This window comes from Stylophora pistillata, chromosome 8 (assembly GCF_964205215.1).
Source record: "Stylophora pistillata chromosome 8, jaStyPist1.2, whole genome shotgun sequence".
Taxonomy (NCBI): domain Eukaryota; kingdom Metazoa; phylum Cnidaria; class Anthozoa; order Scleractinia; family Pocilloporidae; genus Stylophora; species Stylophora pistillata.
Genome location: NC_142526.1, coordinates 30,300,240 through 30,317,038, shown reverse-complemented (window position 1 = coordinate 30,317,038; position 16,799 = coordinate 30,300,240). Strand labels below are relative to the sequence as shown.

The 16,799-nt window shown below is 37.7% G+C and overlaps 3 protein-coding genes across 5 annotated transcripts in view; all 3 read left to right on the top strand.

Annotated features, from left to right (window-relative positions):
* Positions 1–175: 175 nt before the first annotated feature.
* On the top strand, positions 176–5,156 carry LOC111322492 (flavin reductase (NADPH)). The gene is made up of 4 exons (XM_022925596.2): positions 176–667; positions 1,437–1,607; positions 2,142–2,344; positions 4,425–5,156. The coding sequence occupies exons 1-4, from the start codon at positions 501–503 to the stop codon at positions 4,574–4,576; spliced, it is 693 nt and encodes a 230-aa protein (XP_022781331.1). The 5' UTR covers positions 176–500; the 3' UTR covers positions 4,577–5,156.
* Positions 5,157–5,411: 255 nt separating this feature from the next.
* LOC111322494 (flavin reductase (NADPH)) lies at positions 5,412–12,617 on the top strand. Of its 2 annotated transcripts, XM_088731064.1 has the most exons (5): positions 5,412–5,594; positions 7,164–7,334; positions 8,859–9,061; positions 10,683–10,823; positions 12,013–12,617. In XM_088731064.1, the coding sequence occupies exons 1-5, from the start codon at positions 5,446–5,448 to the stop codon at positions 12,048–12,050; spliced, it is 702 nt and encodes a 233-aa protein (XP_088587190.1). In that variant the 5' UTR covers positions 5,412–5,445; the 3' UTR covers positions 12,051–12,617. The 2 variants fall into 2 exon arrangements, with proteins under 2 accessions (XP_088587190.1, XP_022781336.2); XM_022925601.2 differs by having other exon boundaries at positions 10,683–12,617.
* The window catches only part of LOC111322493 (palmitoleoyl-protein carboxylesterase notum1a), a 23,619-nt gene continuing 17,573 nt past the window's right edge, over positions 10,754–16,799 (top strand). Inside the window, exon 1 of one of the 2 annotated variants that reach the window (XM_022925598.2) lies at positions 10,754–10,823. The gene's annotated coding sequence lies outside the window, so the exon portion shown is untranslated. Of the gene's footprint in view, positions 10,824–12,773; positions 16,669–16,799 lie in introns of those variants that run through there. The other variant, XM_088731057.1, reaches the window with a different exon arrangement.

Below are 16,799 nucleotides of genomic sequence, written 5' to 3'. Positions count from 1 at the left end.
GAATATGGATGCTCTTGTAAGGGTGTATTGTTACGGGTTGAGAGGCGGAAGCAGTTTGTATTCCTTTTCGTTTCCTCTGATCCAATTAGTGAGAAGTGAAAGAAGCATGTACTACGTGAGAGAATGAGACGAAGGCGAGCAAAATAAGAAAAGAGAAAAAGGCGACGAACGGAAACGAAGGTCAGAGAGGGGAAGCCGCTTTTTAGTTTAGCTTGCGAGGGGCTTCACATTCTATGATTACATCATAATCTATTATGGAATATCGGCATGACTAAGCACCACAAGAAAAGCTCTGGGATATTCCGTGATATTCTAGAGTATTACGGTACACAGGAGACGTTATCTTGGTGACGTGAGGGTAAAAGTATTTGGTGCAGGGGGTTAAAAGGTTGTTGCTTCTAAGTGTTTGATCTCACATTGTCCAGTTGGCGCTTCAGGTATGTTGAGTCACCCGCGAGCGTTTTGATCCTGGGAACAAGGATAGTAACAATTTATTCAACATGGCGGAGTCAACGTCAACGTCAACATCAGGTGTCGCTGCAAAACTACTCAAAATTGTGGTTTTTGGAGCTACTGGTAGAACGGGAAAGGAAGTTGTGAAGCAAGCACTAGAAAAAGGACACCATGTGACTGCTGTGGTGAGAACACCTGAGAAAGTCGATATACAGTGAGTAAATTACTTGACAGTAGAATTCTCTGGCCTTGAACGAGACTTTGACGATACCCCCACCCTGTCCAAGGCTCGCTAATGGAGGAGAAAGCGTCAAATGATCATGTATAACCACATTTAGATAGTGTACATGTGTCCGGGATTTGAGAGTAATTGTTTAGTCTCGAAAAGGGGTTATTATGTTACATAATAAGCTAACGTTATGCTTAAGCATAACGTTAACTTAGTCTAATTTCATTCAGATTTTGGGCCGGGTATTGTAGAAGAATTATGCCATTGTTGAAAGCGTAATTGTTTTGGTAGAGTTTGGGTAAGAAAAAGCCATATGGGCTTGTTATCACGCTTGTTGGAAATTGAATAGAAAATAAGCCCTGTCTACGATGACGTAGTTTTCTTAAAATTCACCCCCACGCCTTGTTTGCACTAAAAATTTTAGTGAATGTTTGCCACTTTCTTGTTGTTTTAATGCGGGTATTTTTTCGATATCAGAGCTCTGCAAATACTTTCCCATTAAAATCCACCAATGGACACCTTGAAAAGAAGAAGCATTAGAGGTGAAAGTGGGTATTCCAGTGTAAACAATCATCGATAAGGTCTAGCAGCTAGCAAGTTATGTAATACTCATTAAGAGGGGGAAAGAGTTGAATCAAGCTAATTCTTCCCTTGCTAGCTTCTGCAATATGTCCGTGGTACTGACTATCTATGGCCTTACCAAATGTTTTAGTTATAATAACTGGACCATCATCTTTTCATGTTATTCCAACAGGCATGAAAATTTGACAGTAGTGCAAGGTGACGCCTGTGACGTGGAAAGTTTTGCTAGTGCACTTGAAGGGAAAGATGCAGTGTTGTCGTCTCTGGGAGTCTATGCAAATGTTTTTAACCCTACAACATTCTATACTACAACCTTCAATGAAATAGCACAGGGAATGAGAAAGTAAGAGTTCTGTGTCAGTTATGACACGTTTTGGAATTTGCAAGTTGAATTTATGCTTTGTGGCTTTATTTCTCCTTGCAGTATGGTCAACAAAACTGCATATGCAACAACATCAATCATGAGGGTAAAATTTTAGTTCAATAGATATTCAGTCAAGGGGTACACAGTCCTGAGGGCCAGTTTAAGGAGCTAGTCTTTTGAGGCTGTTGTAATGATAAACCACTGGGAACACATGCAGCGCTAATCAGTTATTCATTAATGATATGCTTAATTTTGAAAAAGCCATAGAGTGTTCTATAACACAAGTGATTATAAGTTAGGCTTGGGGTTACCCTTCTAGTATGTGCACTGGGTTCCTTCAATTTTTCACTCACAGTCATTAAATTTTGATTTTTCTCAACCATGTTTGAAGAGAAGCAGAATGTGTGTCAGTCTGTGAAAATCAACCCAATCAAGTTATTTTGCTCTCTATCGAAAGTTATGAAGAATGTGTTAATCACTACTTTGTTTTATTTATTGTTTTCTGTGATCTAGAAACAAAGTCACCAGACTAGTGACTGTCACATCATGGTGTACTCGGCCAGGACCAAATAATTCTTGGTTTGTGGAATGGATTTTAAAACCATTCTTTCTTAATGGAGTTATCAAGAATATGGCAGAAATGGAGGAAATGTTGGAGAGTTCTGATCCTGATCTTTTAAACTACACAATTGTCAGGCCATGTGGGCTAACCCTGGGTAAATCAGGAAACTTTTTGTGTTGCTGTACAAAAACACATTTAACTTTATGTTTTGCTAAGATTTACAAGCTCGTCTAGTTGCAATAATCTTGTTTTGGTTGTACACACATTTGACAAATGGTAAACAGCACAGCATACACTATTGATTTATAGATGCAATACAATACATAGCTTATATAGCACAATGCTTCTCAAAGATCCAGCAGCACTTTACAAAGATAGTGATAGAAAAATATTTATGATCAATTAGGAATTAAAGTGAATTAAAAAATTAGTGAAAAATCAATGAAAGCAAAAACTACAACTGCCTAAATAAATGGGTTTTAAGTTTAGACTTAAATGTTGTTAAAAGGTCCACTTGCCTAATGTCATCCGGCAAGGCATTCCACAGAGTAGGGGCTCTATGAGAGAATGCTCTATATCCATATGTTTTAAGATTGCATCTAGGTACCATTAAGAGTTTTTTCTTAGTAGATCTTAGTTTTCTATTAGGAATGTACAGTCCTAGCAGTTCACTAAGATATAGAGGACTTGGACCATTTAATACTTTAAAAACGAGAAAAAGTATCTTAAAATCAATACAGGCGGACACAGCCAGCCAATCTAGGCTTCTAAGTATAGGTGTAATGTGATCATATCTGCTGGTGGCTTTAAGCAGGTGGGCAGCTGAAATTTGTACATGTTGTAGTCTTAATTTGTGACTGCTGTAGGCCAGATAGAAGAATGTTGCAATAATCCAACTTTGTATTGTAGATTCACATGGGAGGTTGCTAAGCATGAAAGAAGCATAAGAGTCGTGCGAGGTGATAGCCAAGAGTCCTAGTGTTTTGAGTGGTTAGCAAACCTCCCAAGTGCATCCATAATTCAATACTGTACACTGTGGCATTTACCATTTGTTTTATAACATAACGCTGATACATGGTGGCAAAAGTGTTCTCTTTTATTTAACAAATCATACGTGACCAAAAAATACAAGCACGCATGGAAAACTAGTCTTTGCTTTTGCTCAGGTCAGCAGTGTACACCCATGAGCAAATGGTGGCCACTGAATTGACCAATCAGAGGGTGTGCTTTACTTTGGTTATGTTATGATTAAGTTTCTAATACATTTTGAGTTTTAGATAGTGTGCCTTAAATTCAAGGTCATCTTGACTCATCTTGGCCCTGCCCATTGGTCACAATACAGTCAAGTCTTGTGAGATACAGCACTATTTTTACTGGTTTCCCTATGGTCCCTGATATTTATTTTGGCGGAAAACCTTAAATCATAGACTTAGGCCCTGTTTACAAGCAGGTAGGGTAACCCTAGTGCTAGGGCAACCCTGGCAGGAGGGTTACCCTAACGCTCCCACATTTCTTTTTTTCATCGACGTGTTTACAAGGCAGCTAGGGTTACCCTAGCACTAGGGTAACCCTAGCTGAGCGCTAGGGGTACCCTAGCGCCAGGGTAACCCTAGCTGCCTTGTAAACGCTCTGCTGGGGATAACTCGCCTACACGGGACAACTTTTTACTTGTTTCCAGACCCTTTGAACATTGATAACAATGCGTGTGGTTACCAAGCATAGGTAAGTTGTCCTGGGTGGTAGGGTAACCCTACCTGTGAAATTTTGCTCGTAAACTTGGGCTATCTTTGACCTGCCTGCTAGGGTAACCCTAGCACAAGGGTTACCCTCCTTGCTTGTAAACAGGGCCTTAGCTGATTGGCTAGAATAGTTGGAGACAATCTGAAAAAAATATGTTGCATTTTTATTTTATTGATTGCATGTCCTGGAGTTTTTCTATAATCAGTTAGAATTCAAGATAAGAAAGTTGATCCATTTTCCTTTGAGAGAATCCAGTGATCCATAGTTTGAATTCATGAGCAATATTAATCCCTGATCACCAAGTCAGTATCAGGAAAATCTTGGATAGAAACCTTATTTCCCAGTATGTGGGTTACATCTTGAACAGCATGAAATCAGTAAAACGTAGTCTTTTTGGAATTTCCTTTCCATACAAAAAAAGCTTTAACATTGAGAGAGGAAGCTAATGCAACTTGCTCAACATGCAGATTTTAATGGGACTTTTACTTTTTCAGGTGAAAAGACTGGAAATTACAAGGTTGAAGAAGGGCAGTGTAACACTGGAACAACGAGCAGGATCACTTGTGCAGATGTTGCTGATTTTATGCTAAAAACTTTAGAAAGTAATGAGTATGATCGGAAGGGATTTGCAATTGCTGGACTCTGAATTATAATTTTAATTTCCTGAATGTCTTACATGGCAGGAGTGAGCACAGAGAAATTACTCCTTACAATATAAATACATTTTAGGGCAGAGATGTTATACGGAGAAAGGAAAAAATGCCTTAGCTGAGTCATATTGTTTGTTTTGACACCAAATTATTAGAGTTAAAATCATATCAAATCGATGGGAGACAGTGCAAACAGTTAATAGTGAGATCTTGGGAATGAAAGAGTTCATTAATTGTATGGATGGAAATTTGCTTTTTCATTATTGATCTGAAGTTTCTGCAATGTAGCTTAAGAAATTTGTTGCGATGATGCAATGAGCAGGAAAAGAAAAAAATTGATGTTAACTGACAGACACACTAAGATTGAATATTAAGTAACATATCCTACACAGTGGTGTGTTGAAGCAACAGAAGTTAATAAGAGTGGTGTCTTGATTGACACTAAGAAACTGATTTAAGTGAATGCTTGATCAAAGGTTACATTTATTGAATGAGTATGTAAACAGGTAATGTAAATCCTTTTTATGGTTTCCTAGTACAACATAATACATGTTGATAAAATTTTTAATGAGAATTTTTAAGGTGTTCTCTGGTTATCATACCTGTGTGTTTGTTCACTTTCCATGTGTCTCCTAGTATTTCATGTGTTCAGCTCTAATGACTGATCAAAAGTATGCCAAAATGGCTAGATAAGAAGTAAGCAAACAAGTAATAGACAAATTACATCCCCCTTCCACCCCCCCCGCCCACACACTCTGCCATCTTTCCATTCAACCCTCGGTCACCCTCGGTGAGGATACGAACTTATTAGTAGGCCTGGGTGCAAATCACTTTCCAAGATCCTTTGCGTGTCGAAGAATTCAATATGGCGGACGAAATTAAATGTCGGAGGACATTAAAACTTGTTGTTTTCGGCGGATCTGGGTTAACAGGCAGGGAAGTGGTGACACAGGCACTAGATCGTGGCCATAACGTCACAGCAATAGTTAGATCTCCGGAGAAAATACAAGAACGGTATGCCGTAAATCTAAAAATCTGTGTTGTTTAGATGTTCAACACCTTTAACACAGATACAATGAATATATGAAGTTCATATATTTTGAATTGCGGTATTAGATACGTATGATGCACGATCTTCGCAGTAGATAGCGCTATTTATGCAACAGCGAAAATCAGTAGTTCGAGTCCCGTACAGGCCTCATTTTTTTCAGGTCTGATTTTCGCTATTGCATAAATAGCGCTATCTACTGCGAAGATCGTGCATCATACGTATCTAATACCGCAGTTCAGAATATATGAACTTCATGTATTCATTGTATCTCATTTATCACTTTCACGGGTTTATTACGAATCAACTTAACGGCCTGCTCCCAGTTGGCTTGTTAGCTCAATTGGTAGAGCACTGCACTAGTATCGCAGAGGTCAGTGGTTCGAGTCCCGTACAGGCCTGATTTTTTCAGGTCTGATTTTCGCTATTGCATAAATAGCGCTATCTACTGCGAAAATCGTGCATCATACGTACCTTAAAACACAGCTGATAACTAGCTAGATCTTCAAGCAGGCAAGCCAGAAAACAAAATTCAAAAACTTCTATTACTACGGTTATAGGAACTACGAATATTTCGTTCTGCTTATAGAATGTACACGAAATCGTCATGATGGTGTCCGGTCTTTTCGTCCAAGAGTCTTTTCGTCTAAGTCTTCGTCCAAAGTCTTAGGTCCGTTTGTCTAATATAAAGTCTTTTCATCAAAGTTATAACATTTTTTTAAATGAATTTATAACACGATATATTTTATCAAACGTCTGTTAGGCATAATAGACAACTAAATATAACATCACTAAGTATCCGACATAACCAACAACGTAAAAGTGTAGTGTGATCGTCTGGGTGAGTGTAGTCCTGAGAAGGACTGTTATTGATGGTGGTGACTGGCGTTTTGACAACCTATACAGAAGTCATCATCAAGAGTCAAGTGACTCAAGTGAGTCACTTGACTCTGATGATGACTTCTGCACAGGTTGTCAAAACATCAGTCACCACCACCGACAACAGTCACTTGACTCTGATGATGACTTCCGCACAGTTTGTCGAAACATCAGTCACCATCACTGACAACAGTCGTTCTCAGGACTACACTCACCCGAATGATCACACGACACTTTCACATGTTACCTTCGGGTTCAAACCATTTACTGCATAACCAACAACAACAGTCCAACATGATAAAGATGTAAAACTAAGCCAAAGATGACCTCAAATAAGCATCTCTGTGTATTTATCATAATTCACGCTGTTGAATTCATAAACAAGGATTGGTGACTAAAGCTAGAGGAACCAAAATGGCAACGGCTTGCACTAAGTGAGTTCTTTATATAGCCTTATCTAGCCTTCTAAAAGTTATTTATTTGCTTTGAGAAAAGATTTAACAATTAGACGAACAGACTTAGATGGAAAAATTTTTTGATGAAAAGACTTGGACAAAAAGACCGTAATTTGTTATGGTTCTCAGCTGATCAGGCCTCGAACAAGTTTATGTAGGATATCAAATGTAATAATCTATCTATGCTAAATTACTTTTTAGGCATCCCAATTTAGAGCTAGTCAGAGGCGACGCTTGTGAAGTAGAGAGTTTTTCTGCTTCACTGAAGGGGAAGGATGCTGTGATTTCGTGTTTAGGAGTTTTTGCAAGTATCTTCAACCCAACAACTTTTTATTCGGAGTCCATGTTTGCCATTTTGGAGGGAATGAAAAGGTGTGTACACTTGAGTATATTGTACTGACAATATTATGTGGATTTGTTTACCATGTAGTTGAAGTATTTATCGTAAAGATAGAAGTCGTACAGCACACGTAATCTAGCTTTGACATATAGTCGATGAATACTTCAATTACTCCTCTTACAGTTTTAAAATACTGTCATTGAAACTCGTCCAGCAGGTATTTCCCACTTTTGAATGGAACTGAAAGATTATTTACCAGTAACTGGCTTGATGTGTGAATCAATTCAATGTTCGGCATTCTCTCAAAGTTTCTTTTGCACTTTGTGAAACACCTGGGATATTTTAACTGAATAGTTCCCAGTCCTGTGTGTATTCTGACTTGGCCACTTAGTATTTGCCTTCTGCTTTCTAATTTATTGACAGTTATGTCTGATTGATAATGGATTAATTTCTTTATTTCTTATGTCAAATGTTGCTAATAGAGCTCTGACTCAATTAGCTAAAAAATGTTATTAGTTTTTTTAGCTGCATCTCTTTTCATGAACACCATCATTAGCAACATTTTGAACCAATCACTTCCATTCAGTTATAGGCGGAACACAAAATTCCATTGGTTGCCTCAGAACAGTAATCCTTGCAGAATCCTCTTTTGACTTGATATGCAGCAACGCGCAAATGAAAACCCATCCATGTATGCCAATTAGACAGTTTTAAATGACATCAATAGACATCTTAAGCTCATATACTGATAGAAGGGTCAATTGTTTCTTAGCTAAATGTTTTCCTTGTAGATTAAAAGGAATCCCTGCATAATTTGGTTTAATCCCAATATTTTTAACCTTCTACAATTTCTGACAGTTCCCTCTCAAGTAAAGAGATTAGACAATATTACACAAAATCCACCCCTCTCTTTGGCTTTTTATTAATTGAAGTGTCAATTTTATTTCACCTAAAATTTACAGATGATCTTCCTGTTTAAGCAAAATAAGTCCCCTTAGAATTTACTGTAATCCTTTTATTCTAAACATCTGGTGAACCCTTCTGCAACAATGACAAGATAATCTTAAATGATGTCCATTTATCTGTTTGGCTTCTGTATTTATGGCAGCGTCAATCATCTGTATTTCTTCCTACTAGTGAGGAATAGTTATCCTTGATTACCGGTATATCATTGCCACCATAATTCTGGCCAATTCACTTGACATCAAATAGTTCACTAGTATTAAACCTAAATTTATGAGGAGTTCTATTCTTAGACAGACAATGAAATATTTTGAATGTTTGCACAAAAAAATTAGTTTCAACTAGACCCAACATACTTAACCCAGGGCAATTTGCAACCTTTGAACCACCCACCCATAGCAAAAAGACCCTCTTACGTAATGTTCCCACTTCTCTTGAAGTTTTTGGAAAGTCAATGATACATCTCCTGAAACTAGGGTCTATCCTCAGATACAGGAACACTAAAAAATATTAGGTTCATCTCTTCCTTAGCCTACAAAAGTAGTCTGTTCCTGCTCATTGGACTAAATTTATCTAAATTATTCCACTGACAGGAATGGAGTTAAAAGACTTGCAGTTATGACAGCATGGTGTACTCAACCAGGGCCAAATAACCGTTGGTTGGCGGATTGGATAATAAACCCACTGTTCCTTAGTGGAATGATAAAAGACATGACTACCATGGAGAAAATGATTGAGAAAACTGACCCCCAGGAGTTAAACTACACAATTATCAGACCTTGTGGATTAACTAATGGTAAGCTGCATGATATGGATCAATTTGATGGCTTGCCTGCAGTTTAGGCATGCTGTATTTAAGGTTTATGAATGAGCATGATCAAACAGTCATTACTTGTCCGTGGATTTTGTGGGCACCATTTTCCATCTTCATTGGCAAGAATAAGGCTAGAAAGAACTGGGTTTGGGGTAAACAAAACTGGAAGGGGTTAAATGGGCCAAGGGAGGGAGAAGAATTCCTCTCATATGTTTTCCCCCACCCTTTCTGTACTCATTTTGTTTTTCAAATCCAACATGTTACCTCTTTAAGTTAAACTAAGAGTAGTCCCTCTTTTTTTTGCAAAGTTCGTCACACCCTGAAAAGGTAGGACTGCTCGTAGTCACCTTGAAGTAAATTTTAAGACCCAAGAATACCACATGTAAGTTGTGCTTCCTTCTAACTTGCATGTTGCTGAATATATATATCTTATTAGATGTTTTGTTGTGTAGTATCACAGAATATTTTTATGAGTTGTACTGTATTTTGACGAACCTGTCGGGCGAATCAAAATACAAACAACGAGTAAAAGTACATAGCAATACTACACAACAAAATGTCTAATAAGAGACTTATTATCCAACTCGCTAAATTGTTATTTCAGCGTGAACAAATTTTGCGGGTATTTCTGGAGCACAAATATAACGTGATATTTGTACTCATCTTGCACATTGTTTGTACTCTACAAAGCACAGTTGGATAATAATTTAGCTTATTAGTGTAAGACCAAGTCACAATTATTAAAACTAGTGCTGTCCTCCCCTTGCGATCTTAAAACATCAATTTTTGTCACGGGTGTTGAAAACTCTGAAACATGTGCATCCCAGCTTTCCATTTCCTTTTCCAGCTTTCCAAGTTTTCCATTCTGTCAGAAATGTTTTACAGTTTTATCAACACTGAGTGACTGAAAATACTTAAATGGGACGTTTGACCATTTAAAGTCACTCCCTCCCCCAGCAGGTTTCCTTGATCCCAATGGTGATGGTGGAGAGAGGCACTATGTGAGTAAACTGTTCTGTCCAAGAACAGAGCACAGTGAACATGCCAGGCCCCCCTTAGCTTGAGTCCAGCATATTTAACATGAGTTCATTTACATCTCCTACGCCGTATAAAGAGTTTTCTTCAGTCTGCAGGGTGTGCACGTCCCATGGTGACTCTGTCACAGAAAACAGTCCATTTAGGACTAGCTTCACCCTGACAACTATTGCTAGCTCAACTTTTCAGTGGTTCAAAGAATTCACTTTGCTGTGAGTGTACTCTTGGATGAGTATACTCAGAGTTCATCTCTTGTATTTGTGAATCTGTAACAACAAACTTGACCCTGAAGTTGACAAGATTTGCACATTTAGAGCTAAATTTCGCCTTAGGTGAATTTCCATTGCATTCTCTTTAAACGAAATCTTTTATAGGGAGAAGTAACAATATCATTTTAACCCAGCTGACGTATCTAAGCTCACATCTCGGGCTCCGATCACCTATGCATGAAAATCTCGCTTTCTGTTATTTCGTTGGATTTCAGCATGTCACGTGAAGGAAAATAACGATATCTTCCACTGATATTCTGCGTCCAAATACTGACAAGAGGATGAAACGTATTTTGTAGGTAAACGGACTGGAAAGTATAAAGTCGAAGAGGGACAATGTAACACAGGCACAAAGATTTGGATGTCTCGCGCAGATGTGGCGGAATTCATGCTAAACGTTTTGGACAGCGGCGAGTACGACAGGAAAGGATTCGCCTTGGGTGGGTTATAAAATAGCAGATGGATAATCAAGCAAAGTATTCTTGTAATCTAATCTAGAGATGTATCTACATAAGGTGCCATATCGATGGTTGTATCGATTTACTCGATACGAGATCTGTTGGGGCAATGTGTTTTAAAAGCGAAGAAGTGGGCAATATGCCATATGCAAACTCTGCAACAGCAGTAACAAAAACGATAGCAACATATTTATTCTTTTGCATAATAAGATAAAAATTATAAGTTAGCCTGCAGTTAACAAAGGTATTTTAAGTGGAATGTGTATCCTTTACGAGAAATCTTCTTCGTTGAACTCAAGAGAACACTGCAAAAATAGAATTAAGGAAAATTTTAAACGATAAATGTTATAAAGAAGTCAATTAAAGAAACTTGTCAGAAAATAAATGGTAATATTCGACAATAAGTCGATCACAGTGATGGCTTTGGTCATAATTCACAATTTGCGAGCGATGTTCACGGATCTCCTTTCAAGTGAGACTATAAAAAAGATATAACATTAAACAAATGAAAGGAAGAATTGTACCAATGACTCTAACAAAGAAGTCAGTTAAAGAAACACGAACAACTAGATATCGTTAAAACAAATGAGTAGTGAATATTTGCTAAACAGATGAGTAACAGAAGACTCTCTGTAGTCAAGAGAAGCAACCTTGTTGAAAATAGTAGATGATTGTCACTTACTGGTAAAATATGGTCGGTAATACTTCAAGGCGTTTCGAGGCAAACTCTCAAGCGTCCATGACAGAAGTGCAGGTGAAAACCCACCTTCCATCTTTGCCTAGATTAGGTTTTCAAGATCTGTTTTAGACAGTGCGATTTTATATGCTATGCCAAACCAGAAGACCACAGGAGACGCGAATTTACGAACATAGAAAAGGCTTTCGCCATGTTCGATGGTATGATTCTTCTAGTTGCAAGCCATGGCTGCGACTGTCATCATCACAGATTTTTGAAATAAGAATTAAATTTATTAAAAAGAGAATTGTATATAATGATTAACCGGCTACAGAAGTTGGTTATGAAAATGTGCGATAGCGAGAGAACAACTTGATGAATTATGCATAAAAATGAGATTTGGAATAGCAGAAGTCAGGAACAGAAATGTAGATGAAAATGGGGAACGTTAGTCGCTTACTCGTAACAATTAGATGAAACTCTTATTCATTTCAGTGAACTGCCAAGCCTTCCATGACCAAAGCTGTGGGTAAAAACCGTCCGTATAGCGTCTGGGTTAGTTGCCAAAGTCATTTGCAAACAGTGCGTTTTTGTTCGCTATAGTAAAACGGAAAGATCAAGGCGACGCGGATTTCCGAGCACGAGAATACTTTCTTGATTTTTATCATTATCTTTAAGTGTGATTTTCACCGCAGAATGTGGGTTTTGACAACGTAAAAGTTTTCGTCTTTCAACAACCGTCGCTTCAACTTCTATTCCTCGAAGCTTGGATGTCTGTGAAAGATCTGAACGCAGGAAATGGCTGAAAGGCATCCCAAAAGCCTGAAGTCACGCGCAAATAACTCGCTTAATGTTTTATTTTTTTATTTTTAGTTGAGTTTTTAATTGGTGCGCTAAGCGTTCTAGAGACTAACGAAGGCTTAGAAGTTCACCAACACGTCTTGCAATACCACCCTACTAATACTAGTCAATAATGAACAACAGCTTATTTCAACGTAGAGTGTGAGTTAATGAAGAAAGAGAAGGAATGAATTAAGCCCCTAAATGTGAAGAATAGTCAGCTAATTAAAAAACAAGAGATGTTTAGAGTCCACTACAAATTTGTTTCTGGTTTGCACTCACTTTGCTTCCCACTATTGTCAGATTGACTTACGATTTCATAACTGGTCGTTCCACTCCTGAATAGGAACAAGGACCTTTTCGCTTGATGAGAATGTTTACATAAACGCCCATGAGTTTGTCGAATTCGCCGAATTTTTATCGTTCATTGTCAATGTGAATTTAGGAGGAAGATACTTCTGGTTAATTTGTAGCTTTTCCTGCGAAACTGTCTTTTCTTTTTCACAACGAAAAAACCAAACCTTTATTGCGCCAATGAAAAATTTAGTTTGTGCAACCGCTTCGATTGATCGTTTGATCGTTCCTGTGAAGCTTTTATTCCTTCTATATACCTATCTGCGCTAGTTTATTTAATCGAAGAACAATCTGACATCCTAAACTCAATAGCTTATCTCCTCATGGTCAAAGATTATGATATGAAATCTTCACATTCATGTTTTGAGGGCGCTTCTGTTCATTCACAACGAACTTAGGGGAAACCGTTACGTAACTCTGAATGAGTGATACAGAGCATTATTCGTAAATTGTTCAAAATCTCTGCTTTTTAGCTCACAACCATGTTTGTTTCAAGCAGGTTTCTTTTTCCGCCCTAGTTAGTGGTTTTGTCCATATAGTTAGCAAACAAGGGTTGCTCTGGATTTCAGGACGATTCCTTATGCTGCTCCAGACGGCTGAAAAAACTTTGAGGTGCTCTTGATCACAGTTCCCCGCATAACGCATATGACTGAGAAGAGAATCAGATTGCATTCGACTGTCACAAAATGAAGTAAAAAAATAATGTCTGAACACCTTAAGACCTGTGTTAAATGTTTAAATTGCTACGGTAAAAGATGGAAAAGTTTGAGCTTGGGTGTAGTACAAAGAAATATGCTATTCATTTAGCACAAGGCTTAGCGTGGTACAGGAAATAAATCAGAGTCTCACGACAATTCGAACGTCAAATCGTAGGATTTCGGTGTAAGATGCTCTACTAAATGAAGTATAATCAAACTCGTTGGCAAAAAGTTTTTTCCAGATGGTCAGCAGGTAGTTACAGAGACGCAATAGAAGCAGAAAGCTAAATTAGGAATCTCCCCCCCCCCCCCTCCCCCTTCCTGCCCTGTGCCAACATTACCTCATTTGCAAATATACGCTAGGAAAAGGTTGGTAGGCGAAATGCGTTGTATACTTGGTTCATATGCGTCAAATGTTTGTTTGGAGGGTGGAGGATTCATCTTCAAACTAACAATCCAAGCCTGACAAAAGAAAAGAACATTTTAGCCTAGTGTCAAAATTTAATATTACACCATGAACATTTCTCCAAATGTGTTTTCTCTTTATTGATTTATGTATCTTTGAATCTGATATTTTTTAGTTCAATTTTCCGTGGGCATTTTCAGAGTTTATTATGTATGTACAGACAGAAGAGCTCTGCAAATTTTGCGCAAATGTAATACATTAAAAGAGGACTGTTGTTCATCGAATGGATTGAGAAGGTTGTCAATGAAAGATAGCGCAGTTACTATTGATTTTACTGTCGTCGTTCGCCCAAGACACCGGACATTTGTTTCATTTTGATATATCTTTAATTGAATTTTCCTTCAATTAAACTTTTTACAGGATTATTTTTTGCTAATTTTATCATCTTTTTCCAGAAAAATTATCCATAAATAGAAGATCTGCAATAAACAAAATTGAGTAGCTAGGTACTTTCCTTTTTTGTCTCTTCTTTTCCATAATCTCGTTTTTTCTATCGATATCTTTGAAGTCCAAACTATTTTAAGCTGAAAAATGACTTTTCCGATTCGTAAATCATTGTGATTAGCGGTAATGTTTTTTTTAGTGGTAAGGATTATGTTATAAATCCATTATCCCGTAAATTAAGTTTGCACAATTTGATGTTCTCAGCGAAGGATATATATCTTCCCTCATGTCGTCATATCCTGCTGATGGGTTTGTTATAATTAGACATGAAATTATGCACTTCTTCCAGCTTGAACAAAGTTTACGTCTACTTAAACAAATTTACTTCACTCCAGAGTCTAAAGAAAAGGAGCAAACATTTTCACTGTGCCTTTTACTGTTAGCGAGGCGGACCTTTTCAATCCAAATTTGCGTGCAGAAGAAAAAATAGATTATCTGTCTTATCTTCTTTGATTGCTAAGGTGAAAGCAGGACTCTTTTACCTAAAACTGATCTGCTTTCACAACGCTGAGTATGTTGTCATTGTGCCTTTGTCGCGAAGGATATTGTCCGTATCGTGAAACCCAGACAAATCACGCCCCCCTTAATGCTTTCCTTGTGCAGACTTCCTCTCCCGGCGACCTTAATCTGAGATCAGAGCATTTTCAAGTAACCTCAATTAGGGATGTAATCCCTTCTTACAGCGCCAAATAATCCCCTTAGCTTTTTCCAAATTAGAGATACTGTTTTTTGTTTTACTTATACATTTTTTTTTCCTCGATTCCCCGTTTGTGTTTTCTTTTCTCACGGGAACTAATGCTTAAAGGGCACCGCGCCCACCCATGCACATCGAACTTGACTTCTTCCAAAACTCGTTAAGTTGCTTCTTCGTGTAAGCAAGATGGAAGAAATTCGCACGCTCTCCTGGTGGCCATTTGACAATTAAAGAGCTTCTTATGTATTTGTCACTTATTTTACCAGCTGTCGATTATGGCCGCAATCGCATTTCTGTGATTAGTGTTTTAAGTCCTCATCGACTTTCAGGAATGTGGCGCATGTAGTTGTGCTAAAAAATTGCGTGGCAAGCGCGTGTGGTTTTTTTTTAAAGACCAAATTTCGAAAAAGGAAAAAGGCGGTCTTTAAGAGAGGTGTAAGAATATTCTTTCATCTTTCATCTTAAATCTGACAGATGAAATACTGATTAAATTATCCTGTCTGCAATGTCGCTACCATAGACAACCTGCCTGATAGTGGAACAAATTAATTTCAATCCTCAATTAACCTTTCCCTCCTTCTGAAAACTTGGCATTTCCAAAGCTATCTGGTTATACTTTTCTTTAACCGACTCGCCTAGATTTAGCTGATAATTCTTAATCCAACTCTGTGTCATATACGTATATCTTCTTTTTTTTTTCGTGTTTATCATCATAAATTGGATTGACAATTACCGCGTGTACATGTTTCTTTTTCACATTGTGCCCTTATTGTATTTTGTACCAAGGCACTGGTGTTTAGTTATTTTTAGTTCGGAATACTTTTTCACGCTTTGCCAGAGTAAACAAGATGCCAGTTCTTCATTCTAATGGCATTTAAATGGTTGTTACACACGAATTTCTGTTAACTCGCTTCTTGGCTCATTGAACTCGTCCGCAAGGCTTACTTACATGACTTGCTCGTGTCATTAAAAATCGTTTATCTCGATTTATGGTGATTACAAAAACCTTTGCATAAAAACGCTTTGACCTCTGATGTGATCAAAAGCAATTTGACAATTAAAATCTCATTTCCCTAGTCTGAACTGTTCAATAGATGGTCAAAAACTTGTCAGTTATAAGGCAAAGGCTGATCGATCAAACGTCCCTCCGGAAAACCAAATTCCACCCACTCGACTTAGTAGAAACAAAACAGGAAGGGCGGACAGAGCTGATTATTGATCATAAAAGAAATACGGGAAGATGAAGAGAGAAAATGAAAATCTAGACGATGAAAAAGAAGCCATGATGAATCTTAGAAAGTGTAAACTAATTTTGACTTAAAGAAAAAAAATTAAGGCACGAGAAAAAATTTTCTCCTTGTAAAAAATAGCAAGGAGAAAGTAAGAAACTCTCGACCCCTGACTCCAGAAAACATTCTTCATTTCGAAGAAAACAAAATTCTTCGACGTCTCGACAGAAAAGGTCTCTACTCGAGAAAGAGATTCTCGACCTCAGTAGGATTCTCCATTACAGAAAAAGATGCTTAACCTTTGTTCCGATAATTATGCCTTTCCATACACGTAAAGGTATTCATTACAACAGAGTTCACTGCATCTCCTAGGCAAAATAATGATGTTATTGAGTCCGAGAGGTTCCTCTGGAGACGCAAACACAGGTAATATGGTAAAATAATTAAACAAGAGCCGATTGGAGGAGCTTTACTACTTTTGATAACTCAGTCGGAACTGCATCAGAGTCAATAATATAGTAACTTCTTAAGTTTGCCTTTTGCCTAATATTCGAGTT